Here is a 25,856-nt window from a genome sequence, read left to right as displayed (position 1 = left end):
CACTCCAGCCTGGGCGACAGAGGGAGACCCTGTCTCAAAAAAACAAAACAAAACAAAACAAAAAACAATGAAGACTATCAATTTATCTCAATGGGGGCAAAATATTTTTGTTAGTTTACCATTCTCTCCTTTGTCCTAATGTCTCCCATGTAGGCCTGTCTAGGGCCTCAGATTGGAAGTGGAATTCAAGTAGGAGAGTGCAAGTAGGAGAGAGGAAGGGGTCAGGATCTCTGCATCTAAGGAGATGGAAGGTTTACATTCACTGGATATTTTGAGCCTGCCCCTGTGTGAACAGAGAATTGATTTGTCCCTCACCCTTCCCTGGGGGAATCTGGTGGCTCCCTCTGCTATGACCAAAAATCAAATGGGCCAGCAGCCTTCTTCTTTCCTCCTGGCCCTTTCATCAATCCTCCCCAAGGACTTGTCGGCCCATCTGAGGCCCTGCTCCACCATACTCATGGTTCTGCTTTGCTCTCACCACCGCACCTTCCTCCTCCTCCCTGCTTTCTTGCCCACTTGTCCAAAGTTTGGAGAATCCACAAATACCCCAACCCAGAAGGCTCCACTGGCTCACACTGAATGTCTCCAAGGAAGGGGAGTTTTGTTTCCACCGACACTCACTCTCTCCCCTCTGTCAAGGTGACCTCTTTGGGGAATCAAGCTTGGTGGCAATTTCAATTAAATGCAGAAAAGCAGTTAATAGAATTTTTTCTTTTTCTTTTTCTCTTTTTTTTTTTTGACAAAGGGCAAGACATCAGCCTCTGGGAAAGCTAGGCTGCTTCTTGCAACACACTTCTCTTCCTCTCCAGCTGGGCTATGCAATTATTGATAACGTTGCCTCTCATATAATGGCACCAATTTCATTAGGAATCAAATGCTCAACGTTTCTCACGTACGCTTCTAGTCCTTTTGGCTGCCTCCTTTCCCTCGAAAGACCAAGAATTAAATAGATCAGAGGGTGTGGAGAAGACACCCCGCCTTGGTCTGGCCCGCCTCCATCCTGGCCCCTGGGCATCTGGGCTCCCGGGGTAACCGGAATCAATAAACCAGGGCCCGATCTCCGAGGCCCGCGGCATTTCGACGGCTCGGCGGGGCCAGTGAGCGATCGAGGTTTGTTGCCCGCCGCGGAGCTTCCTGAGCCCCGGCCCCCCGCCTCCGCCGACCAAAGGTTTGCCAGTGGGACCGGCCCGGAGACAATAGCTGCCCCCGCGGGCGCGCTGTCGGCTTGTTTGGAAAGCCCAGAGGCGCTTCGAGGTAAAAAGGTCAGCCCGGGATCCCAGGTTACCTCGGCCTCCTCCGCCCGCCGTCAGGCCCCCGACCATCCTCGGACTCCCCCCGCCCCCGACGTCTTCCTCCCTCTCCAGACCTCGGTCTCCCCTCCCCCGCCCGGCACACTGCCCCCCACTAGGCCCCTTCGCGGCCACCTCCTTCCTGTCGTCCAGCGCCCGGAGACCCAGGGCTTTCACCTTGAGCCCAGGCGGAAAGGCCTTGCGGAGGCTGGCCGGCTGCGGCCGGACTCAGGCAGCCACTCCTGACGTCCCCGAGGAGTGGCTGGGTGGAGGGGCGCTGGGCTGGGGTGGGAGTGGGGGTGTTAAGCTGTGTGCCAATTTGGAGTTTGTCAGCGACCCCTCTGGGGTCTAAGCCAGGCCTGGCTCTGGGCAGGAGGGAGGCAGTTGAGGGGGAAGGGAAGGGGTAGAGTTCACGTCGCCTTCCCCCACACTTCCTCCTCTTTTTAACACCCTCTTTTTGTCCTCTCCAAACAGATGTTTCTCTTCTTTCCCGTCTTCCTCTCAAGACCCTCTGGGCTGACCCAGCGCGGGGGCTCACGCCTGTAATCCCAGCACTTTGGAAAGCGGAGGCGGGCGGATCACTTGAGCCCCGGAGTTGGAGACCATCCTGGGCGAAATGGCAAAACCCTGTCTCTACAAAAATACAAAAATCAGCCGGGAGTGGTGGTGTGCGCCTGTGGTCCCAGCTACTCTGGAGACTGAGGTGGAGAATCGCTTGAACCTGAGAGGCAGAGGTTGTAGTGAACGGAGATTATGCCACTGTACTCCAGCCTGAGCAACAGAGAGAGACCCTGTCTCAAACAAACAAACAAACAAAAACCAAAACACAAAACCAAAAAACAAAACACAAACAAAAAACTGCACTCCAGCCTGAGCGACAGAGCCAGACCCTGTCTCAAAAAAAAAAAAAAAAAAAAAAAAAAAAGAAGAAAAAGGAAAAGAAAGCAAGAAAGAAAGAAAAAAAGAAAAGAAAAAGAAAAATCTCTGGGAATTGCATTCATTCCACAGACTTCTTCCATGCTTTTCTGGATTCTCCCAATAACCAAGGGACTGACAACTGTCAAGCCTGAATGCCTGGGACCCAATCCTGCTTAGGCCACACCCAGTAAGTCCTTCTCTTTATCCAGCTGAGATCTTAAAGCTCAGTTCATTCCAGCCCAACCAGCCAATGGCCACTCTTTCTTCACCTCTTCTCCACGGTGCACGGAGTATGAGGCCTTCTCTACCCCTGAATGGAGAAACAGAAGCAGGCAGGAAGAAGGGAAAACACAGACTTTATTGAAATGAGGTAGTTGCAGGTACAGAGAGAACCCGGGCTCACTTGGGGCTCAGGTTTCCAGAAACTTAGATGGCTCCTCCTCTTTCTCAAAGGTTCAGATAAATCCTTGCAGCTGTTGGGAGCCCTCATTGTGCCTGGCTCTCCCTGGGCTGCCCCCAGGGGTAGGGGTGGAGATGGGGAAGAGGGTCCTGGGTTTTCCAGGAGGCAATAAATAGGGGAGGAGCTAGTGGGGGCGTGCCTGCACCTTCCTGGTTGTGGCTTGCTGGGGGCAGGCCTTGCACAGCGTTCCAGAAGTCTCTGGAATACCAAGTTCCAAAACACTTTGGTGACATAGTGATGAGGTCGCTGGTGTGAGGAGGCAGGTCTCAGAAAACAACCTCTGAAGGCTGCATTAGTGCAATATAAATATGCCAGGAGAGGGCTAATGGGGTTAGATGGGGGCAGGGGGCTTTTTGGTCTGTCACAAGGCAGCTGGTGCTATTGTAAGGTCTGTGGTGACTGGATTAAGCATTGATAATAATATGGCTGCACCCAAACACCTCCCACACAAGAAAATTTAAGGTTCTGTCTCAGGCCTAGAAGGGGGAGTTAGGATAAGAGTGCGTGAGGAGACTCCTCAAAGCTCGAAGGCACTGAACCGAATAAACCCAAGTTGGAAGGGAAAGGAGGATGAATCCAGGAGGATGAGGCTGGCCCCCACCCCCACCATATGTTGACACTGAGTTGATCCCCAGATCAAAGGCAGAAGCCCTTCCCTCTACATTTAACAGGTTCCGTGCCTCCCAGGCCTCTGGTCCTGTAGGGCCCCCAGCCACCCAGGTCTGAGAAAAATGTTTCCCCATCCCCCCTCCCACCCCCAGGCAGCTCTAAACTGGCATTTCTGCCCTAGAGAGGATCCCCAGGCCATTGAAGCCCAGGCCTGGGGTTGGGGAGAGCCTGGGATAGGGCTGGACTGGGGAGCTCCAGTGCCTGGAAGCCCCATTGGTGGCTAGGTTCAGTTCAGGAGGTGACAGAGCTGGGTGAGGCTTCCGGGGAGGTGCATGTCGACTGATCTGAGGCATCTCCAGCTGCCTCCTTGGGGCAGCCTGGTGGGGCTGGGGGGACCCGACCTCCCTCTCGCTCGCGCTTCTTCTGCTTCATTCGTCGGTTCTGGAACCAAATCTTGACCTGTGTTTCATTGAGCTCCAGGGTGGCGGCAATCTCCACCCTCCGGGCCCGGCTCAGGTACTTGTTGAAATGGAACTCCTTTTCCAGTTCCGTCAGCTGCCTTGTGGTGAAGTTGGTGCGGAGGCCACTGGGCGAGCCCAGGCCTGGCTCTGACACCTTCGCTAGGGGCGGGGCAGGGAGAAAGGCCAGGTCAATTCTCTCACCTCTTTCTCCTTCCCTTTCCCTCCTCCCGGGGCTGGCTCTGGACCTCCATTTGCCATTCTGCCCAAGTACAGTTGTCAAAGTTCCCAGGGACCACCAGGTACCCCCATGGTGATCACCAAGTCTGGAGCAGCCTTTCCCATACTTCCATCCCCCATGCACACCAGGTCCTGGGTCTGTGCTGGGTGCACAGATCAGGAAGTGGGGTGTGTATGGAAACTTACTCCTGGGGTGACTGGTTACATACTGGGTGGGGAGACCTCACCTGACCTGAGACGTAGGTTGTGCTCTTACCTGTGTCTACCAGAGCCGCTGAAAGAGAAGAACCCAGCCCAGACCCAGGACATGTCACTGCAGGGGAAGCAGAGATGCTTTGGGCCCCGGAGAAGGGGTGGCCACATCTGAGCCCTACCTGTCTTGGGTGGGTTTCTCTTAACCTTCATCCAGTCGAAGGTCCGGGCCGTGGGGGTGTTAGGTTCTGAAGGGCAGGGCGTTTCCTTGTCCTCGGAGAGGAGATCAGCATAGGCCGGTGCAAAGCTCGCGGTCTGCTCGTTCCCATAAGGGGGATGCTGCGGAGGATATGGCCCCGGACCGGCTCCACCTGCTCCGTAGCCATCGGACAAGCCCCCTGGCTGGGCCCCGTAGCTCGAGGGATGAAAATAGCCTCCGTCTCCTTCTGATTGACCCAGAGGGTAGTACTGAGAAGGCCCGTAGCTGGGGCTGCAGGCGGCAGGAGCATACCCCGAGGGCGCGGAGCTGGGGAAGGGCACCCCCAGGGCCGAAGGCGGCTGCTGGGCGGGATAGCCGGAGTTCTGCTGAAACGCAGGGCTGGACAGCCCCCCACCGTAGCGGCCCTCGCTTGCATAGCTGTCAACCGCCTGAGCAGAGCTTGGGGGAAAGGAGGTTGGGGCGCTGTGGGCGCTGTGGGCGCTGTAGGCGCTGGGTCCCCGGTTACAGAGTGGGTACTCTAAGAAGGAGTTCATCCTATTATAGTCCATGCGTCAAGGCCGCAGGAGGGTCGGCCCGTTTGGGGGAGACACCCTCTTGCCCTACAACCTTTCGGCAGTATGTCACAGCGCTGGGGCTCGAATCCATGGCCTGACCCGCTCGCCTGGGCAAGCGCTTCCCTGGGAAGGGGGTAGGGAGTGGGGATGAGGGGGCACATGTGATCTCTCCCAGGCCAATGGGCTAAGCGGACCAGAGTTTGGCAGCCCCAGCGCCCATCCATCACCCCCCAAGCATTAGCATGACAAAGACACTTCAATCACCCGCAGCCCATCCATCTGAGAGCGACATGGAAGCGTCAAAAACATCTTTCTTCAAAGACTTTTGGAAAGAAGGGACCAGAGGGAGAGGGGGAAAAAGTTAGGAGAATATTCAAGACTTTCCTTCCCTTCCAACCCCCAAGGCCTTCAATAGGCTCCTGGGTTATTAGATTTGGACAAATTCAAGCCAGCTGCCCCTCACTCTTCCCACCCCTCAGAGAAACCTTCCCCCTAAGTCTGTGGACCTGGAGGTGGGGAATCCAGCTTCCATACTTTGCCCAGAACTCCCAAACCATGTTCCTTTCTTCCAATTTGTCTTAGGGTGATGGGCTAGGACAGCCGGGTGAGGTATTTATCTTGGGCCAAATGGATGACTGTGTGGTGGGGAGGTGGGGGAAGGTGGTGCAAAAACACCTAAGGGTGTGGGGCAGGATCTAGAATCTAGAGGAAGAATTCATGAAGCCAGGGGTGGGAAATTGGCATTTCAGGGAGCAAGGCAGGACTACAGAAATGTGGAGAAAAGGATGAGAAATGCCCCATCTTCCCTCTCTCTCTCTTTGCATAAATGTTCTCTCCTCATTCACACATCCATTTCTCTCCCTCAGCCTCTCTTTATATTCTCTCTGTCTCAATCCATCTCTCTGTTCGTCCATCTTTCTCCATATTTATATTCGTTCCCTACCTCTCATCTCTCTAGATGTATTTATCGTCTCTCTAGCCATCCATAGCTGTAGCTGGCTCACTCACTCAGACTTAAATAACTCCCTATATCTCTCTAGAGAGCCACAGTGAGCACAGCCAGGTGATGTTTACAGCGGGGTGAAGAGGAGGGGAATTTTTTATTCTCTTCTTGAAGTGTTTAAAACTAGTGGAGACCTGCATTCTCCTGGTTCCCTCCTACCTGTCTCTCCTTCACCACCCTCCATCTCCTTCCAAAAAAAAAAAAAATTTCCAAACCTCAAATGCATAAATTTAATACCAGTTAAATCTTAAAGATTCCTCCAGATTTCAGTACTTTTTCTAGGATTGATAAAGGGAGTTTTGTCAGAGTGGGAGAATCGGGGTGGAGGCCCTGAGGCTCTGAATTCTAAGACTCCAGAGTGAGGAGTGGAGTCTCGCCCCTTTTTGTTCTGTGTGGCTGTTGCGGAGGGACACAGGATGTGTCTTCTTCACTCTCTCAGACTCCAAACCCAGATGGGACTAGAAGAGAAGCCCTTAGGTAGAGCCCATTGACTCTCCTCCTCCGGACAACTTGAGGGCAAGAGCTTGGGGCAATCCAACACCCACGCTCATTTGTAACCTGTCAGGGTGTCTGCCTGGCCGGAGGCCTGGGGCCGAAGCTAGGGCAAGTCCAGGAGGGCAAGAGTTCAGGGAGTGATCTCTGTAAACAACGGAGCTCAGGAGAGGAAGGGAAGCAGGTGGGACAGGTTTAAGGAGGACCCTCAAAACTTCTCAGGTTTCCACACCCCAAAAAGGGCAGGGCGAATACTCCTTCCTCTGCAAGGGACCCCAAAGTTGTCCCCTTCAGTCTGTGTCTTGCCCCTCCATCTTTGTCTCCCATTCCCTCTTGTTTTGCTTGGCCTTACCGTAGCTGCCTCTCCTGCTTTCTGCTCTATACCACCAGCATCACACTGCCTTTCTCTTCTCTAATAATTGTGGGCCTAGCCCAACTCTGTTTTTTTGTGGGGGAGGGTTTTGTTTTATTTTTGTTTTTTGAGATAGGGTCTTACTCTGTCATCCAGATTGGAGTGCGGTGGCATGATCTCAGCTCACTGCAACCTCTGCCTCCCAGGTTCAAGCAATCCTCTCACCTCAGCCTCCTGAGTAGCTGGGACCACAGTCATGCACCACTGGGCCTGGCTAATTTTTTTTTGTATTTTTAGTAGAGACAGGGTTTCACCATGTTGGCCAGGCTGGTCTCGAACCCCTGGCCTCAACGATCTGCCTGCTTCGGCCTCCCAAAGTGCTAGGATTGCAGGCCTGAGCTGCCGCGCCTGGCCATCACCCCCAACTCTGAAAGAGCTCAAAGCATTTCACAGAACGCCTGCCTCCTTTTCCTGATCATGTGTACTCTGCTTCAGACCCTGCTTCAAGCTGAGGGGGAGGGGCACCAGCTGGTAACTTCTTTAATAGATGCAATGGGGGTGAGAGAGAATGTTCACTTGCCAAGGGAATGAGGGCAGACAAGAGAAAGGAAAATTGAGATGGGAGGAGGTGACCTGCAGAGGAATTGAAGAGAAAGAAATTATTGAGGTAAGAGCAAGCTTATTTCTTTCTATTTTACTTTTTCGGGGAGAAGATTTGCAGATGCTTCATCCTTTCATTTTAAGATGTCTTCCACATACGCTAAGAATAACTTGTCTGGAGGAAACTAGGGCTTGTCTTCTAACCCCAGATTTGAACTAGGCCTGTATCTGATCTGGCAGCCCTGCTTCTGAGAGACTTGAGACTTGTTCACCTTCCACCTTTTCCTCATCCCGGGGAGAACCTTCTCACCCCATCCTTTGCCTTCATAATTAAGGGAACAATTTGAGGTCTAAAGGAAGAAGTGAATTCCAAATCAATTTAATAAAACAGCACAAATCTGTCTGGGAATTGAGGAATGCATTCCCTTTATAACAGCTGAAGTCACCAACACTCTATTATTCATGACAGCAAGCAAAGACTGAGGCAAAAGTGCCCTAAGTTGGCTGGGTGCAGTCCCAGCGCTTTGGAAGGCCAAGGCAAGAGGATCACTTGAGCCCAGGACTTCGAGACCAGCCTGGGCAAGATGGTGAGACCACATCTCTACAAAAATAAAGAAATTTAAAAATTAGCTGGGTGTGGTGGTGCCTCCCTGAAGTCCCAGCTGCTCAGAAGGGAGGATGGCTTGAGCCCAGGAGTTCAAGGCTGCAATGAGCTATGACCACACCACTGCACTCTAGCCTGGGTGACAGAGAACCTGTCTCTATTTAAAAAAAAAAAAAAAAAAAAGTGCCTCAAGTTATACTGTCAATTGCAGTGATTGCCTCAGCTTTCCAAATTCACTGTGCTCCCCAATTCATCCCTGAGTCATGCCACCTTCTCTTGTGTTAGCAGGGACATTAAAACTTGCCCAAATTCCTGCTGGCTCTCCCAGCCCCAGCAGAAAAGACTGGGAGAACCAAGCAACTTTGCTCCCTAGGTTCCCAATCTCCTCCTCCTCCCTAAAAGAAGCTTCGCTGACTGGAATAACCTATGGCCCATAGGATTTTTGGTGGACCAAATTAAACTCACCAGAGAGGGTCTGGGTGGACCCAACACCAAAATGAAATAAAGTTGATGTCCTAGTTTGTATGATCTGCTTGTACATAAAAGAGAGCAAGGAGAACATAGACATGTTTGGAACTGAAGTTATCTTTGACAGTTTTCACTCCTTATCACACTGAGAATGCAGGCAAGGAAACCATCTGACCAGAATGGGGATATATTAGAAGTTTAACTTCAGATTCTGGTCCTTTCTGTGGAGGAAGCTGCTTCAGCTGGGGGCTTGGCAGGAGCAATCTAAATTCTCTCATTAGACCTTAAATGTCTCTATCTGCTCTCCCCAGCCCAAATCTAGGGAGGCCAAACCCAAGATCAAAGGTTGGGGCTAGGCCAGTGAGGTGGCTGATGCCTGTAATCCCAGCACTTTGGGAGGCCAAGGAGGGCAGATCACCTGAGGTTGGGAGTTCAAGACCAGCCTGACCAACATGGTGAAACCCCATCTCTACTAAAAAATACAAAAATTAGCCGGGTGTGGTGGCAGCCACCTATAATCCCAGCTACTCAAGAGGCTGAAGCAGGAGAATCGCTTGAACCCGGGAGGCGGAGGTTGCAGTGAGCTGAGATCGCACCATTGCACTCCAGCCTGGGCGACAGAGCAAGACTCTGTCTCAAAAAAAAAAAAAAAAAAAAAAAAGAGTTGGGGCTTAGGAAGTAAAGAATATTCATAATTTTTTCCTTCTTTCTTTCTTTTTTTTTTTCAGGCAGGGTTTCGCTCTGTTGCCCCAGGCTAGAGTGCAATGGTGTAATCACGGCTCCCTACAGCTTTGACCTCCTGGGCTCAAGCGATCCTCCCACCTCAGCCTCCTGAGTAGGTAGGACTACAAGCATGCACCACCACAAGTTTTTCACTATGAGATGAATTGTTTTTGTTGCTGTTAGAGAAAGGATATTTCTTTTAATGCAAGCTAATTAAACTGTCATAAATCTGGTTGAGAACCTTAGACTGTATGTAGTACATATTGTAATGGGATTAGTGCTTGCTATGTGGGCCAGAATAGTTGGGTTCAAGCCCTTGCTCGGCCATCTTTTTTTTTTTTTTTTTTTTTAATACAGGGTCTCACTTTGTCACCCAGGCTGGAGTGCAGTGGCGCAATCTCGGCCTGCTGCAACCTCTGCCTCCCAGGCCCAAGCAATCCTCCCACCTCAACCTCCCAAGTAGCTGGGATCACAGGTGTGTGCCAACATACCCAGCTAATTTTTTGTATTTTTGGTAGAGATGGGGTTTTACCATGTGGCACAGGCTGGTCTCGAACTCCCAAGCTTGGGCAATTCACCCGCCTCAGCCTCCCAAAGTGTGGGATTACAGGCGTGAGTCACTGTGCCTGGCCTTTGCTTGGCCACTTCTTAGCATTGTGGCCCTGGACAAGTTTCTTGATTTCTATTAGTCTCAGCCTCGGAGAAAAAGAATGGGTTTAATACTACTTATCTTGCTGCCTTGTTAGTAGGATTAAAGCAAACAAGAAAATACAAACCACAGGGAACTCTCTAAATGTATGATATTAACTTTAAATCACATTCTGAAATGGTATGAGTCAGTCTTCTGCTTTTTAATATAACTAGCATATTAAAATATGGAAATATGTAGGCTGGGTGCGGTGACTCATGACTGTAATCCCAGCACTATGGGAGGCTGAGGCAGGCAGATCACCAGAGGTCAGGGGTTCGAGACCAGTCTGGCCAACATGGTGAAACCCTGTGTCTATCAAAAATACAAAAATTAGCCGGGCGTGGTGGCACACACCTGTGGTCTCAGTTACTCAGGAGGCTGAGGCAGGAGAATTGCTTGAACCTGGGAGGTGGAGGCTACAGTGAGCCGAGATCACGCCAGTGAACTCCAGCCTGGGTGACACAGTGAGATTCTGTCTCAAAAAACAAAAAACGAAAAACGAAAAAAAACTTTCTTTCTATCTATCTATCTATCTATCTATCTATCTATCTATCTATCTATCTGTGTGTGTGTGTGTGTGTGTGTGTGTGTGATAGGAGAATAGCATTTAGGCTATATTTTCATGTAACATAGCACCATATATTATACAATATGTACTTTATCATATGCAAATTTCATTGAGAATTGAGAAGATTGGCTCTGTTTAGGCAAAGGATTTTCTTCTAACCTGAAGGGTTTCTTGAAAACCAAAGCCTAATATTTTATGCCTATAAAGAATCCAAATTATTAAAATTGCAACAGAAAGGTTTGTGGTTGGATATTAGAAAGAACTTCTTGATTTTCCAAACATTGGGGAAGAGTTTTCTAGGGAGGATGTTGTCTCTTCTTCCTTAAGGAATTTCGCTTGGAAACTGTCCATCCTAGAGGTGACCTGACTTCTGGATCTAGACAGATCAGCAAGATGTAAACTTCCATCTGGAGTCAATAATTGGGGGCATGATTAAATAATGACTGAGATCTTTCTAAAAGGAAAGGTTAGCGTGACATGAAGAATTAAAATAATTTTCTACTTAATCGAGTTTATCTAAATGCAATAGTTTTTTTTGGCCAAAATATCTGCTTTGGAAATCTTAGCCAAACAGTGATCAAGCTGAATTTGGGTCTGAATGACTATACAGATTGTGATTTTTCTGCAGTTGTTGGGGGAGAGAGAAAGTTTTTTTTTTTTGAGACGGAGTCTTGCTCTGTCACCCAGGCTGGAGTGCAGTGGCGTGATCTCGGCTCACTGCAAGCTCCGCCTCCCGGGTGAACGCCATTCTCCTGGCTCAGCCTCCCAAATAGCTGGGACCACAGGCGCCTGCCACCACGCCCGGCTAATTTTTTTGTATTCTTAGTAGAGACAGGATTTCACTGTGTTAGCCAGGATGGTCTCGATCTCCTGACCTCGTGATCCACCCGCCTCAGCCTCCCAAAGTGCTGGGATTACAGGCGTGAGCCACCGCGCCCGGCGCCGGAGAGAGAGAAAGTTTTAAGAGGGGTCCTTTACTATTCATTCTGTCCTCTGAAGAGGAAGATCTCTTTCCGGCACTAAATATCTACCTTACCCTGAATGTGGACAGAGGGATGGCTGGAGGAGAGAAGAGGGGCAGGCAGAGCTGGGCTGGAGAGATCAGTGGAGGATCTGGGCTATAATCAGCCTCAGCAGGCAGAAGATGAATTGAGGCCCTACAGGCCACCTTCTGCAAAGTGAGGACTGAGAGTACATCCCAAGAAGATCTGCAGTGGGGCCAGCAAGTGCTTGTCAGAGACTTGGGTGAAAGATGGGTAGGCGAATTCAGCAGTGCTGTTTAGGGAGTCTCAGAAATTGTGCCTATGCTCTGATGCCCCAGCAACCAGATTAAACATAACTAAAAGGGACTGTTAAAGTCTAGAACATCACGTCAAAAAAGAAGTTTGGTGGCTCTTTTTATATGAAATGGCCTACTTAAAAAAACAAACAAACAAACAAAAAAAAACAAAAGAAAAAGAGTAAACATAACCAAATGTTGGGGGAGGTGGCAGAGGATGAAAGTCAAAGGAAAACTTGGCTAGGATACTTTTTAATACTCATATTTATTGAATACCGGGCATCTGGCAGACAATGCTGCACCCGATTACCTGCTTGTTGAAAAGATTTTGCTCTCTACTCATTTAAATAAAGATAAATGCATGATTATTGGTGTAAAGATACTAATTAAAATGTATTGACCAGGCACAGTGGCTCACGCCTGTAATCCTAGCACTTTGGGAGGCTGAGGCAGGAGGATCACTTGAGCTCAGGAGTTCAAGACCAACCTGGGCAATACAGTGAGATATCATCTCCACAGAATATTTTGAAACTAGCCATAAAAAATAAATAAATAAAATAAATAAAAGGCCAGGGGAGGTGGCTCACACCTGTAATCCCAGCACTTTGGGAGGCCGAGGCCGACGGATCACTTGAGGTCAGGAGTTCGAGGCCAGCCTGGCCAACATGGTGAAACCTCATCTTTACTAAAAATATAAAAATTAGCCAGGCGTGGTGGTGGGTACCTGAGGTCCCAGCTACTTGGGAGGCTGAGACAGGAGAATCACTTGAACCCAGAAGGTGGAGATTGAAGTGAGCCGAGATCCTGCCACTGCACTTCAGCCTGGACAACAGAGTAAGCCGCCGTCTCAAAAATAAATAAATAAATAAATAAATAGCCATCCAGCTGCGGTAGCTCATGCCTGTAATCCCAGCACTTTGGAAGGCCAAGGCGGGCAGATCACCTGAGGTCAGCAGTTTGAGGCCAGCCTGGCCAACATGGCGAAACCCTGTCTCTACTAAAACTACAAAAATTAACCGGGCATGATGGCGGGCGCCTGTAATCCAAGCTACTCAGGAAGCTGAAGCAGGAGAATTGCTTTAACCCAGAAGGCAGAGGTTGAAGTGAGCCGAGATCACGCCATTGCACTCCAGCCTGGGCGACAAGAGCGAGACTCTGTAAAAACAACAACAACAACAACAACAACAACAACAACAACAACAACAACAAAAATTAGCCAAACTTAGTGGCTCGCACCTGTACTCCTAGTTACTCAGGTGGCTGACGTGGGAGGACCACCTGAGCCCAGGAGGTTGAGGCTGTGGTGAGCTGTGACTGCACCACTCCATTCCAGCCTGGGTGACAAAGTGAGACCCTATCTCAAAAAATAAAAGAAAATTTGTTAAAATGGCCCCACCAGATTCATGTGAGGTAGGTCACTGTCAAACACCAAGAGTTACTTAACAGCACAAGACATCGGCCATAATAAACAGTTAATACATTGTTTGTGAAGACTAAATAATATATACTAAAGAATATACATATATTAATGTAGAGTACATTAGAGGCATTTAATTCTTACATTTATTTCACAGATAGAGAAACTGAGGTCCAGAAAGGGGAATAGACTTGCTCAGGCATAAGTTAACTTTTTTTTTTTTTAATGACTCAGGGTTATCATGATTGCGAGTAATTCCTCAGTCTAATGGTCCTTTGCTTTCACTGTAATATTAATGAGACATGCTTCTTAAAAGAATGATTCACTAAGAGCAGGGCAGACTGACGAGCAGCTTTCCAGGCTGCCCTGAAACCTTCCCACTCCAACCACAGAGAATTTATAACCACTCTATGCTACAGACCACTCACAATTGGTCCTGACCCAAGAGGAACCCTGCCCCAATCAGGATGGAATAAGTGAGTGCAGCCACTTGGAGCTGCCCTCTAATCTGCCACCACCACTGGGGTCTGCTGCCCTATCTGGGAACCACCCCCTCTTCCCCTTACTCCTCCATGGCCAACTGGGAAAACTCAAGCTAAAAAGGATGACCCAAGAGATGAAAGAAGGAAAAGAAGTTAATTCGGAACACAGGGATCCTGAATTGCAATCCTTTATGAATCCCAAATTGCCAGGCATTCCCTTGAATCTGAATTGGGTAGGGAAATTGAAGATGGGAGTCACTTCCTTCTGCAAATGCATTGCCTCTTTGTTCTGCCGTGGTATCATCAGAGACGGTGAGTTTCATAAATTTGGAAAGAAGACAGCCAGCAAGGCTTGTGTGTTTCCTGTAAAAAGAGTTTCAACTCCTCTCCAATAATCAGCCAAAGACAACACCTGGACTAAGAACTCTCACCCCTAGGATATCCAAAGTACCTGAATCTAAACAGGTACATTGAGCCTTTGGTTGGCTCACCACTACTTTGGCAGGAAGGAATCAGGACTGATGCAGGCCCAGGCAGGAACAAAGATTCCCTGCCATTTGAGCTACTGGTTTGGGTTGGGAGAATTGGAAGGCAGGGGCCAGGTAAAGTGAGTCAAAAATTCTGAAGCATGGAGGAAGGCAGAAAGCAAGGTGGCACTATGATCTAGCAGTACTTCTCAAACTTTAAGTGTATATAAATAACTTGGGGAGCTGCTAAACTGGAAATTCTGATACATTAGGTCTGATTCAGGGGCCTAAGATTCTGTATTTCTAAGTAGCTCATAGGTAGTGCTGATGCTGCTGGTCCATGGAGCAGCCAGGCTGCAGAGAACTGGTGCATCGGAGGCCCTTGAGTGCTGCAGACCATGATGGGGGATAGGAATTCTCTCCTGCAGAGCCAAGTCTGCATTTTCTTGGCATTGAGGAAGGGTGCTCTCATTTTGACCAAAGAAACTGGAAGGTAGGACATTAGCAAGATCCTTCTGATATTCTTGATCTTTGTAACAACCTGCTATAGCTAGCTGCAAGAGCATTTTTAATTAGACCAAATTATCTAGTTTGACTGTCCATAGAAATCAAAGCCCCAGCTGAAATATCTGTTCATTTTGCTAGTGTAGAGATGGCTTGTGTGCTGTGATTTTTAAGATGTTAAACACTGCCTGTGGGCATATTTTATGGAGAAATAAACACACAGCCCAATGAGATGTATAGCGTAGTTTTAATATATTGTATATTCCCTTATTTATGGGGAAAATAAACACATAAGCCAATAAGCTGTGTATTAATACTTTAATATATTGAGCTTATTTCATACCTATATATTTTATGAGGGAAAATAAACTAAGATACATGACATTATTATAACACATCTAATTGTTCTATATTAATTTATTTATGAGAGAAATAAGTGCAATTTAACATGATGTAAGATTAATGCACGAGATGAATTCTATATTAAGACAGTTTAAGGGATTATGTTCCAGCTAACTAAGAGGTGTGTACTTCCCACACTGAGGGACCCATTTTAAAATATGCAAAGGGCCTGTCTAGTCCTCTGTGTCACAACCTATGTTGGCTCCTGGCTTATCCTGACAATTGCCGCCTCTGGGTGCCTGGTACTCTAAATCACGGTCCTGTTGGTCCAGGGGAAAGTCTGGAGGCCCAGGAGATAAACTGCTCTTTGAGAAGGGCAGCATCTGCCGGGGAGATAGCCCCGTAGTGTCCGTTTCTGAGCGGGAGAAATATTAAAGAAACCTAAGGAGGATGGATGGCTTTCCGGGGCCCTTTAAACCTCCACCTTGCCAGAACAAACCAGGAGGCAGATGGGGGAGATCGATCCTTGCTTCCCGCTTACCAGGTTTACAAGGAACCAGGCAGGGTGTGGTGGGGGATAGACAGGACATGGTGTTGATACGGAAAATGAAGTTGTTGGTCAAGACTGGTGGGTCTGCATTCAGAGAAAGCTCTGGCCTGGCTTCAAATCCCACAGCGAAGAATCAAAAGTCAGACTGGATGAGGCACACCCAGGCCCGCAGACCCGCCGCTCTCCTTCCCTTCCCACATCCACCCGGACTCTCCTTCCATCTCGCGTCCTCAGCCTCCGTTGGGCTCCACTTTAAAAATAAAAAAATCAAACTAACTAAAACGAAGGTGGGACTCCCCAGGCTCCCCTTCCTCCCTGGCCTCTGGAAAATCCAGCTGGGAGGACGCGGGGGCGGGGGCAGATCCTGGCTGGGCCGGCGCCTCCTGCAGCGGCTGTCATGGCGGCCACAGCTTCTTCCCTCGCCCCCCCTGCCCGCCGCCCGGCCCCAGCGCCATTTTGAGTATCGTCTTTGCTTCCCTGTCTCCCTCCCGCTCTCCTCGCTCCTCCTTCTCTCCCCGCAGGTCCAGCGCCTCGCGACGCTGCCGGGCCACCCTGGGCTTCTCGCCCGACTGCTTCTTGGATGGTCCCCCAAACCCCAGCAGCCCCAGAGTCCATGGGTGTCCCGGCAGCGCCACATTTCTCAGCTGCCCTCTTCTCTTGCCCACTTGGAAGCCAGTTACCATCCCTGGGTGCGGGACCCTGCTTCCCGAGAAAATCCCCGACCCCACTCCACTCCTTGGAGAGCCACCTACAGCTCCCAAAGAGGCCCGGCTCAAGCCCCAGGCCTCGCGTCCCTAGGCTTCTTGAGTTCGGAAAAAGGTCCTACACCGGCTTCGGTCATAAGAAGCAAAAGCCTAGGAAGCCCTTGGATTGTTCCCAATTCCAGTAAACTTCTGCCCCCGCCACGACCCTGAAGACTGTCCACAGGCTTCCTCTCCTTTCACCCTCCTCTGTTCGCTGTACACTCTCTCCCTCGACCTGCCCACCTCTATTTTTAAGCAGAGGCCCGAGAACCACCCGCTCAGGACCAAAGACCCTCTGCTGAGGGGCGGGGAGGTGACCCAGCTTCCTGCAAACTCCCGACTTTTGCCGGAGCCGTGGGCGAAGCGGCCATCAATCGGGTCACCTTTGTACCACCCGGACTTCGCCGGCCCTGGAGGCTTTGCTGCCATATGGGCCGCTGAACCTAATCAACTTCGCACAGGTCCTGGAGGGGTGAGGACGGGCCTTGGGGCCGCGGGGAAAGAGTTTAGGTCCCAACACAAACACTCGTTTTCGTATTATAAAGACATTTATTTAATCTATGAAAATAATGTACAATAAATACTTTCCCCTTTTCCTATTATTAAAGAATTTTAATAAATAATCTACAGTCTAAAACATAAAAAAGAGGAAAATAGGTCCCTCTAGTTATTTTTAAGAAAGTCCCCCTAGAGTTTAATTATTCCTGAGATTTCATTGGAAGGAGTCTACCAAACGGAATTTTTCTGTGTGAATTTTAAAAGATGACCGAGGGCCCAATGTTTTAGAAGAAGAAGAAAGGGAGTGGATTAAACGCTAATTCAGTAATACCTGAATTTTAGCAAAACACATAAGTCTATGCGACTGAGGGTGGGAGAGGCTCGATTTTTCCAGTAGACGGCCAAGGAGCGCGGGGGTCGAAAGGACTGGGAGGAGGAAACGGGTTAGGGAAACTGCAGGTCGATGGCACAGAGCGTACTGGTGAAAAAATCCAGCTCTTCCTCGGAAAAAGGGACCGGGCTGTCGAGAGAACCCTGTAGGCTAGGGGAGAGGCCTCCGGATAGCTGGAGACAGGAGTCGGCCGCGAAGAAGTTGAGGTCGGGAAGGAAAGGTGAATCCTGGCGCCCCAAGAAGACGTCTTCTGGCAATGGCCCGGGCTCCAGCCCGCCGGCCCCGCGCAGCGCGCAGCCGGGGCTCGACGCGCCTGCGCCCTCTAAGCGAACGGCTAAAGGCCGGGGGTCCGCGCTTAAGGCCCCCGGCACCACCTCTGGCGGGTGAGAGCAGGCTTCCCACGCAGCCCGCGAGGCGGAGGGGCCGCCCGGGCTGGCCGCGGGCTCCTCGGCAGGGTCGCAGATGTCCTCCAGGGCTCCCGGGCAGGCAGGCTCCCCATCCGGCGGCTCTCGGTGCTGCGTCTGCCGCTTGTGCTTCATGCGCCGGTTCTGAAACCAGACTTTGACCTGCCTTTCGGTGAGGTCCAGCAAGGCCGCGATCTCGACGCGGCGTGGCCGGCACAGGTACTTATTAAAGTGGAATTCCTTCTCCAGTTCCAGCAGCTGCGTGTTGGTGTAAGCCGTGCGCAGCCTGCGCGCCCCGCCGCCACCAGCCTCCGGCAGTCCCAGGCCATCTGCAGGGAAAACAGCCTCGGCGTCATAGCGGGCCGTGTACTCAGCCCAACCTCAGTTCGGACTACCCCATCCTCCAAAACCAGTATCACCTCTCCCCTTCCTCGCCACCCCACCCCCGCCCCCACCCCAATGCCGCTCGCTTTACTGCTTTTGGGTTTTCTTCTCTCCTTCTCTAGTCTACAGCCCCGGCCCGGGTCAGGGCAAAGCATTCAGAGCCGCCCACGGGCCACGCAGGGGGCGGAGAGCGGCTCCCTTCGGCGCCGGAACCTCAGATCCCCCTCCCAAGCCCTCCCAGTGGACCCCTCAATTCGGAACTTTCCAACTCAACCGGAGCGAGGGTCATAAAGATTGTTCTTCACCCCTCTTCCTCCCTAGCTCTGAATTCTTCCTCTTCTAGAGTTGGGGCAGAAAGGACCGAATCTTTTCTGCTTCTAGAGTCTATCCCAGCAACAACATACTCATTCCCCTACACAGATACGGGTGAAAACCTCAATCAAATCATTTTCTTCTAGCAGAAAAAAAGGCGTTTCCCCAACCAGCTTCCAAAATCAGCCGTAGGGAGAGAAAGAGAGAGAGAGAGAAAAAAAAAAGACGCTGTTAGCGGCCAGGCCTGAACCCCAGTGGGATATTCTACTTCCCCATCCCAGGAATGGAGGGGGTAAGGAACCCCAACAGGCTCGCCACCATTTTTTTTTAAACCTCCTTCCACTGCTTTTTCTCCCCCTCTTCTAGCTGCCCCTCACCCCACCCCCACCACGCTTACCGACCTGCAGGCGATCCGACCCCGGAGGCCGGAACGGCGGAGGCGGCCGGAGAAGGAGACGTGGCGGATTGGCTGGGTTTCTTGGAGGATTTCTTCTCTTTCATCCAAGGGAACTCGGGGGCCGGGGGGGCAGCGGGGAGTGGCGGCGGCGGTGGCGGCGGCAGAGCAGGCCCATCTTCGGCTCGCTTTTGGCTCCTGGGTCTCTGAAGGGTGGAGGCGCCGGGCTGGAGGCTGGGGAAGGTTTGCTCAAAAGGAGGAGGAGGAGGAATTAATGTCGACTCCTTGATTGATGAAGTTTGAAATGTCTCCAAGACAGCGGGGAAGGAAGTCAGACACTCGGCGAGCGATGGCTGGCTGTTTATAAACCCAATCTCCCTCTCAAATTCAAAATTCATGGCTTTCAATGGTGGGGGAGGGGGCTGCTGGGGGGGGCGTCAGGAGGGAGGATCGGAAGGGACCCCCCCTCCAGCCCCCCCCAGATTTATGTAATGGAGCGATTTTGGGAGGGGGAGATTTCGGTCTCTCTTTTTTTTAATTTTGGGCCTTTATAATTGTATATTGCTGATAAATACAAGCGTATGGGGACTCTCTCTATTAAACCCAGGACTCCAGCGAAATTACAGGGAATTCATGGTCACGGGACCGGCCTCCGCCAATCGCTCGTCTGGGCCTGGTGGAAAACAGAGAGCATTATTTGGTTTAATTGATTCAAAAACACCAGAGGACCACGACCAGGACACCATGAGCCCCCATTCCTACACGCGTGCCTCACATGCTCTCTCCCCAATGCCTCCGTTTCTCCAGAAAAGCTAGAGGAATCTTTTCCTCATACCCTTCGAAGGTTAGAAGGTTTCAGAAGCCTGGAAAAGAAGAGACTCTAAGGGAGAGAACTTCCTCTTTTCCAAGTATTTTAATAGAGTAAATTAAGCCCTTCTTTACGTGGCCAGCAGCATCCCCTTCCCTTCTCCCCTTCCCCAGGAAAAGATGAGTGAGGATCTCCGCGTTGGAGGAAGAGGGAGTCGAAAGAGGCTTCCACTCTTTGAAAAAGGTCAGTATTAAGGTGAAAATAAGAAAGAGATTTACAATCATCACACCACTATCCCTGTTACCCTCCAAAAACAACAGTTAAATCTTGGGAAATGGACAGAAACTCCCAGGCGGACACATAGGAGTGAGATGGAGCGTGAGGGGCATTTTTGGGCCTCTGGCCTCCATCGCTGTATGGCCTGGGTTCTCTTCTCTGCCCAGTGTTTGCAGCACTGCCTCTGTCCCTTATGTACCCCTGCTTTCCTCACTTTCAGGCTTCCATGCTTCTCTGTGACATCCCCCAAAAACAGGCAGAGTCTAAGATGTGCATGTACCCACTCAAGCCTCAAGCTTGTATCTGTATCCATATCCAGGGACATGAACAAGAACTGAGGTAGCCATTGATTTAACTTAGAGCACTCTCAAAGTTCAGATCAGCGTTATGTGTGTGCATGAGTGTGGTGGGGAGATTTTCCCCTAGGACAAAGAGACTTTCCCTCCCATTTTTGCCATTGTGCTAGTTAAAAAAGAAAAAAGAAAAAAAAGAATCCCTGACAAGGAAGAATTCCCTGAAGATGGTAGGGGTGGAAATAATGACCACTGAGATGATATTCCATTTCTGGCTCCTGGGGGAAAATGTTTTTAAAATTTATTTTATTTTGAGGAGACCAAGATAGTCTGAAGTTTAGAGTGTTGTAATTTACTATGGGGAGAGGGCACAAGACTCCGAGCGCCAAGCAATTGGTGGGAAACTAGACCTCAAAGCAGAAAATGAAAAGTCGATCTGGGGGAAGATTTTTAAATAAGTGGGTCAGACGGATGGAGAGGAGATGAGGCGATCAATCTTAGCCCCCTGACAGCTCCCTCCGATTGCATCAAAGAATTTGGCTCTTTGGGAAAGCAGAGCGAACAGCCAAAATTTCACATCCCTTAAAAAGGCCTGGGGGTGGGGGTGGGGGTGCAAAAGAGAAGGGTGATTCTGGGAGAGCTGGGAAACAGATGGGAAATGGGGACAGAGGGAAAGCGCTAAGTTGGGTGGAAAGTTTGCCTGGAGAACTCCCATGGCTTTGGCCTCCCCTCCCCCTCCTCTCTCTCTGCTGCCCAGCCAGGAGGAGAAGGCTGGTTAGCAGAGAAATGGCAACTGAGCCCGGAGCTGGAACTAGAAACTTTCTGTCAGTGTAACATCTGCGTGGGTGGTGGTGAGTACTTAAAAAGAAGGACAGAGAAGTCTGAGTAGAAGCATGAGGGTGGGGGAGAGGAGGATGGAGAAAGGGGAGTTGGAGGTGGGGGCTGCAGGGACCGAGGAGGCATGCTCTGGAGGGCTCAGAACAGAGAGCTGCTCTGACCTGGGCAAAGTGGCCAGCGACAGTAGTGTGCAACTAGGCTCCAAAGAAAACAATTTTTGCCATTTAGAGGTGTGGATGGGGGTGGGCATAGAATAATCCAAATAGTAGCTGTCTGGAAGTCATGCAGGGAGGCCTGAGAGTGGGTTCTCCTTCTGGCCACCCCCTTGAACACCTCTGAAAGTTTAGCAACAGCTTCTGTAGCTGGCTGAAGGATCCAGAGCTTATCTCAGGCAACTCGGGCAGACTGTCCCTGCAGGAAATACAGCTCTCTCTAACCCTCACTGACAGATTTTATGGCCAGATTAGCAAACAGCGGAAAACTTGGGTGTTAAAAGGGGCCAAGAGAACCCTCCTTTTCAGAGACATCCCTCCCCCGCCCCCCTGTCCTGCTGTGAATTTAACAGCATGGATATTTTACCCACGTCTTTGGCTGCTTTAGCTGAGCGCCTGGAATCTTCCAAAGAGAAGGATAGGGAACACCAAGCCAAGTTGGTTCTTATCTTTCTTGTTTGCAATTCCAGCTTCGAGCCAAAGCTCTGTTTTTCAAACTTAAGCTAAATTCTCTTTCTTGGCCTCTTTCCTGCTAGATAAATAACAACCCAACCCACCCCCAGAGCCAAACATGGTGCTTCATCTAGTTATATCATTCAGAAAATGTTATTCAAGGAAGAAGAGAGAAAGAGAAAGAAAGAAAAACCCTTGAGCATTATTTGATCCCGATCAAACTTTGCACGCTCTTATGCCTTTAAATTATAGCCTGACCCAATGCTAAATTGCTTGCTGCTTGGATGAGTCCAGTTAAAATCCTACTTGGTGGTGGGGAAGGGGGAGGGCGTAGAGTTCAGGTTGCTTTTTTATTGTTATTTATTGTTGCATAAAGACTATAATTACTAACCTTGGACTGCCAGCATGCAACATAAAAATGAAAATCAGCCCTCTCTTTAAGGCAGGGCCTGGAACGATTCTCACTCCCCCAACATCACTACCACCAAATATATGCTCCTAATTAAGCAATGCGGGCACATCGCTTACAATTAGAATTATGCAGCTCTTCAGCAAGCAGCCATCGCTTCTCTTTCAACGAATTAGCTCCATATTTCAGCCGCCCTGTCTTCTCGCTCTTATCGGCTCCAGCGACTCGGCGGTGACATTTCATCTTTGACAGACCTTCTCTATTTTCACTCCAATGTGATAAAACTTTTATGGAACCACGACTAAGAAATGAAGTTTTCCCAAGGATGATGGAAACAGAGCCGCACATTAGCCTGGGGACCGTTTTATTTACGCTTGGATCCAACAGCTTCTCCCACCCTCCTCTCCCCTTTCTCTGGCAGGGGAAATAGAACGTGCTTCCCCTCCCTCCGCCTCGAGTTTTATTTAGTGATTTCATTTTACTTAGTTTTAAAGTTTGACCTGAGAAGTCTAGGCCTCAGTTTTTTTTTGTTTTGTTTTTTTTTTTAGATTAATCATTTTTCTTTGTTTTCATTTTAGACCCAATGGTGGTTGGGCTTCGGGTCACGTGACACATTCTTTGTAGCTCCGGAAGAGGATTGTGAAGTTTAGGGTTCGTGGAAGAAACCGTAATCGGCCAGATTTTCTTGTTGGTAGTGGGAAGGGGTCGGGGGTGGGGGGTGCATGGACGTTGTGGCCAAAGGAGCTAACAGACGAAAGGTCAATGAATGAAAAACCTAGAGGCATACAGGCCAAACAGAAAAACCTACAGAGAGCATCCAAGAGTCCCCCGTTACCTCCCAACTTGCTACTTAAACCACAGCTGAAGAAGTTGGCAAAATGTTACAGGCTCTTATGAGTGAGAAAATGGTATTTAAACTTAAGACATATCAAGGGGGAGACAGGAACCTGGGCAGTGGACAAAAAGGCCAGGGAAGGGTCTTCAGTGTCCTTGTCCTTGTCCTTCTTCCCTTGGGGGAAATTTGGCAGTCAGCAGCCTTGCTCTGCTATCTAAATTGGACCACCAGGACAAGATAAAATTGATAACAGAAAGTTTATTCAAGAATTGTTTGACAGACAACCCTTTTAGGTAAGGAAAAAAGTAACTACTGAAGAACAAAGAAAGTTCCAAGAGGGAATTAACTCTAGTTCTACAAATTCAGGACTATACAGTGACGATTAGGAGCTGAGTTCATGCCTTTTAGAACTAATTACAATTGTTCATAAGTACGAGTTTAACATAAATCTACAGCTCTTTTTCTAGAGTACAATAGTAACTAAAATAGCTGGTTTTACATGACAGGAAACACAATGTCCTTTGTAACAGGTAAATACTAAAAAAGTACAATTTTTTCCTTTTTTTCCCTCATATAAATACATAATGTAGGGGGATAAATAATACAAAAAAGAAAATATTTTAACAGGCTATAACCAATAAATATATATGAAAATGTTCACTAGAACACACACTTTTTTGAGCAATGCTGGACTTCTGCAGGCCCAGACATCTCTCACAGTTGTTTTTACATCCATTAAAATGTAAACTCTAAGTGCAACAAAAGTGTCCTGTCAGGAGGCTGAGCAAGGCACACAGGCCCTGCCCAGCCCCTGCCTGGGACAGTTTGTTCAAATATACCCTGTTTTCACGTTAAGTCAAGAGAGCAACAGAAGAAAAGTATAGAACCTCGTGTCACCAACTGCTTTCTGTGGAGAGGGGGATGGAGCTGGAGCTGAGATGGAGGCAGCAGAATGGGCAAACCTTCAGTCCTAACAACCTGCCTGCCCTAGCCTCCACACTTTTCCTTTAAAAAAAAATGTATATAATTTATAATATAGGCAGCTCTTTCAGGATCTCTCACCATCCCTGAGCCCTCTAAAAACTGTAATTGATGGGGGTGGGATGTATAGATATGAATGTTCTAGAGCAGAAAAACCGGGGGCTAGAAGTGGAGGGGGTAGGTACCTCAATAAACTTCAAATAAATGGGAACAAATTTGAGGTTTTGGGAAAGTTGGAAGGGAACGTGTTTTGTGCCCTTTGGGTTTGAAATGTGTTTTCTTATTTTTTAAAGGATAATTGAGGAAAAAAAAATCAAGATTTGGGGGGAATTACCTACAAAGATGTAAGGTAAGTCCGTTGGTTGGTGATGGCCTAGCCATCTTGTCTGGTTTTTAAAATGTGCTTTTCTGCTTCGTCCTGTCTCGTCTTCCTCTACCCCACTCCCGGGCGTGGAATTCCAACTTGGTAGTGCTGGAGCCCTGGGGTTGATGGGGTCATCTCCAATATGATGTGGATTCCTTTCCGATGGGTTGGCAGGCAGATGGAATAAGGGGTGGAAGACTTAAAAGCAACCTCTCAGGCCAGGGGGAGGGGAAGGAGCTCCAGGCCGGTTCTGACCAGGAAGCCTGGGTACCACCTTCTCTGGCTCCTCTATTCAGACCTCCAGGCTGCCCCCCAGAGCTCCACAGTCTCTCTCTTCCTCCCCATCCCCTAATCCTCGTTCGCCCTTTCCCATCACAGGTGTGTTAATTTGGGCGCTTCTTGGATTCTACCCTGAGGAGGAGGCGCGTGGTGAGAGGAGAGGTCTGTGTAGGTGGGGTGGGGTTCGCAGGGTCCGTGGTGCTGGCTGGGCGCCATAGGGGGCGCCCCGTTGTAGTCCAGGTTCCCGGAAGGGTGATGGGAAAGGTGGTTGAGGCCATAGAGGGAGGGGCCGGCAGGGGGCGGCAGCGGATCCGCGTAGCCGCCCCCGCCCACGTACACCGGACTGCCCTGCATGGTGGGCGTCCCGTAGGCGCCCCCGTTGGCTTGGAGGACGTGCGGCTCATACTCGGGCGCAGGGGTCGGAGGATACTTCTGCGGGGCGCCGCAGCCTTTGAGAGGGGGCTGGTAGTTGGAAGGCAGCGCGTAGGCATTCTGGTGGGCTTTACCGAAGGCGGGTGGGGACGGGCTCTCGTAGCTGGGGGTCATGGAGTGTAAGGCGTTCATGAAGCCGGCCGTGGACTGCATGGGCTGCGGGGGGCTGCCGGCTGGAGATGGGCCCCCCGACGACGAGGCCAATCCCTTGGCCTTCTGGTCCTTCTTGTACTTCATGCGCCGGTTCTGGAACCAGATCTTGATCTGCCGCTCGCTGAGGTTCAGCAGGTTGGCCATCTCTACACGGCGAGGCCGGCACAGGTAGCGGTTAAAATGGAACTCCTTCTCCAGCTCCACCAGCTGCGCGCTCGTATACGCCGTCCGCGCCCGCTTGGACGCCGCCGACCCCGGGGGGCTCTTGTCCCCTCCCCCGCCGCCGCCGCCACCGCCCCCGCTGCCACCACTGCCTCCGCCGCCGCCGCCACCACAGCCCTCTGCTGGATCCGAGGGGGAGGGGTGGGAAGGGGAGAAAATGAAATAAAAGATAATTACTGAACACGCCGAAATTGAATGCATCGTTTCTTAATAAATCCAGGCCTGGACTCAGAGCCCCCGCCGCCCTCCCCTTCGCGTCCCCGCCTCCTCCTCACTCCCCCACCCCACCGCCCGTCGCATTAGCGGACACTCTATAATAGTGGCATTTATTAAGAGACCTGTTCTCCTTTCGCTGCCCCAGCTTATGAAAATTTGATCATGTCACGCAGACAGAGCCGCATGGCCATTTATTTAGGGCTGGATTTTCGCGTGCGTGCTTTCTCCCCCTTATCCCCAATTCCAGGTCAGGGAAGACATTTCCCCTCCCCGCCCACCCCGTCCTGAGGACAGGATGGGAGACTGAGGAGAATCCTCGGGGTAATCTGGACACTCGTGGGCAGGAAGTGTGGCACGAAGAGGCTGCCGTTTCTGGAGGCCGGGACCCCGGGCCGTCCAAGCGATTGTGATTAATACCCACAGTAATCATACTTAATAATAATCAATCCTTGACGACTCTGCATCCTCCCGGCAGCGC

At 50.2% G+C, this 25,856-nt stretch overlaps 3 protein-coding genes and 1 long non-coding RNA gene across 14 annotated transcripts in view; 1 reads left to right on the top strand and 3 right to left on the bottom strand.

The window, feature by feature from the left end:
• The first annotated feature begins 2,240 nt into the window (after positions 1-2,240).
• LOC109027004 (uncharacterized) lies at positions 2,241-24,517 on the top strand. 5 transcript variants are annotated; one of them, XR_008680060.2, is made up of 6 exons: positions 2,241-2,394; positions 19,590-19,659; positions 19,913-20,031; positions 22,475-22,547; positions 24,006-24,061; positions 24,455-24,517. It is a non-coding gene; the product is annotated as an uncharacterized lncRNA (long non-coding RNA). The 5 variants fall into 5 exon arrangements; XR_008680057.2 differs by lacking the exon at positions 2,241-2,394 and adding an exon at positions 17,604-17,737; XR_008680059.2 differs by lacking the exon at positions 2,241-2,394 and adding an exon at positions 19,290-19,452.
• On the bottom strand, positions 2,547-5,018 carry HOXB1 (homeobox B1). Its single transcript, XM_004041391.5, has 2 exons — positions 4,349-5,018; positions 2,547-3,896 (listed from the first exon to the last, which is right to left on the bottom strand). The coding sequence occupies exons 1-2, from the start codon at positions 4,932-4,934 to the stop codon at positions 3,568-3,570; spliced, it is 915 nt and encodes a 304-aa protein (XP_004041439.3). The 5' UTR covers positions 4,935-5,018; the 3' UTR covers positions 2,547-3,567.
• HOXB2 (homeobox B2) lies at positions 16,755-19,044 on the bottom strand. The gene is made up of 2 exons (XM_004041397.5): positions 18,616-19,044; positions 16,755-17,847 (listed from the first exon to the last, which is right to left on the bottom strand). Exons 1-2 carry the CDS (start codon positions 19,004-19,006, stop codon positions 17,168-17,170), a joined length of 1,071 nt encoding a protein of 356 aa, XP_004041445.5. The 5' UTR covers positions 19,007-19,044; the 3' UTR covers positions 16,755-17,167.
• HOXB3 (homeobox B3) overlaps positions 22,970-25,856 on the bottom strand; it is a 41,380-nt gene continuing 38,493 nt past the window's right edge. For 6 of the 7 annotated variants that reach the window (XM_063706291.1, XM_063706289.1, XM_063706292.1 and 3 more), the window contains one exon: positions 22,970-25,284. In XM_063706291.1, the coding sequence (XP_063562361.1) occupies positions 24,449-25,284 (836 nt within the window). In that variant the 3' untranslated portion in view covers positions 22,970-24,448. The remainder of the gene's footprint in view (positions 25,285-25,856) is intronic. The other variant, XM_063706290.1, reaches the window with a different exon arrangement.

The sequence above is a fragment of the Gorilla gorilla genome, chromosome 4 (assembly GCF_029281585.2).
Source record: "Gorilla gorilla gorilla isolate KB3781 chromosome 4, NHGRI_mGorGor1-v2.1_pri, whole genome shotgun sequence".
In the NCBI taxonomy this organism is placed as follows: domain Eukaryota; kingdom Metazoa; phylum Chordata; class Mammalia; order Primates; family Hominidae; genus Gorilla; species Gorilla gorilla.
The sequence above is the reverse complement of the archived record's forward strand: the minus strand, read 5'-3'. Positions and strand labels throughout refer to the sequence as shown.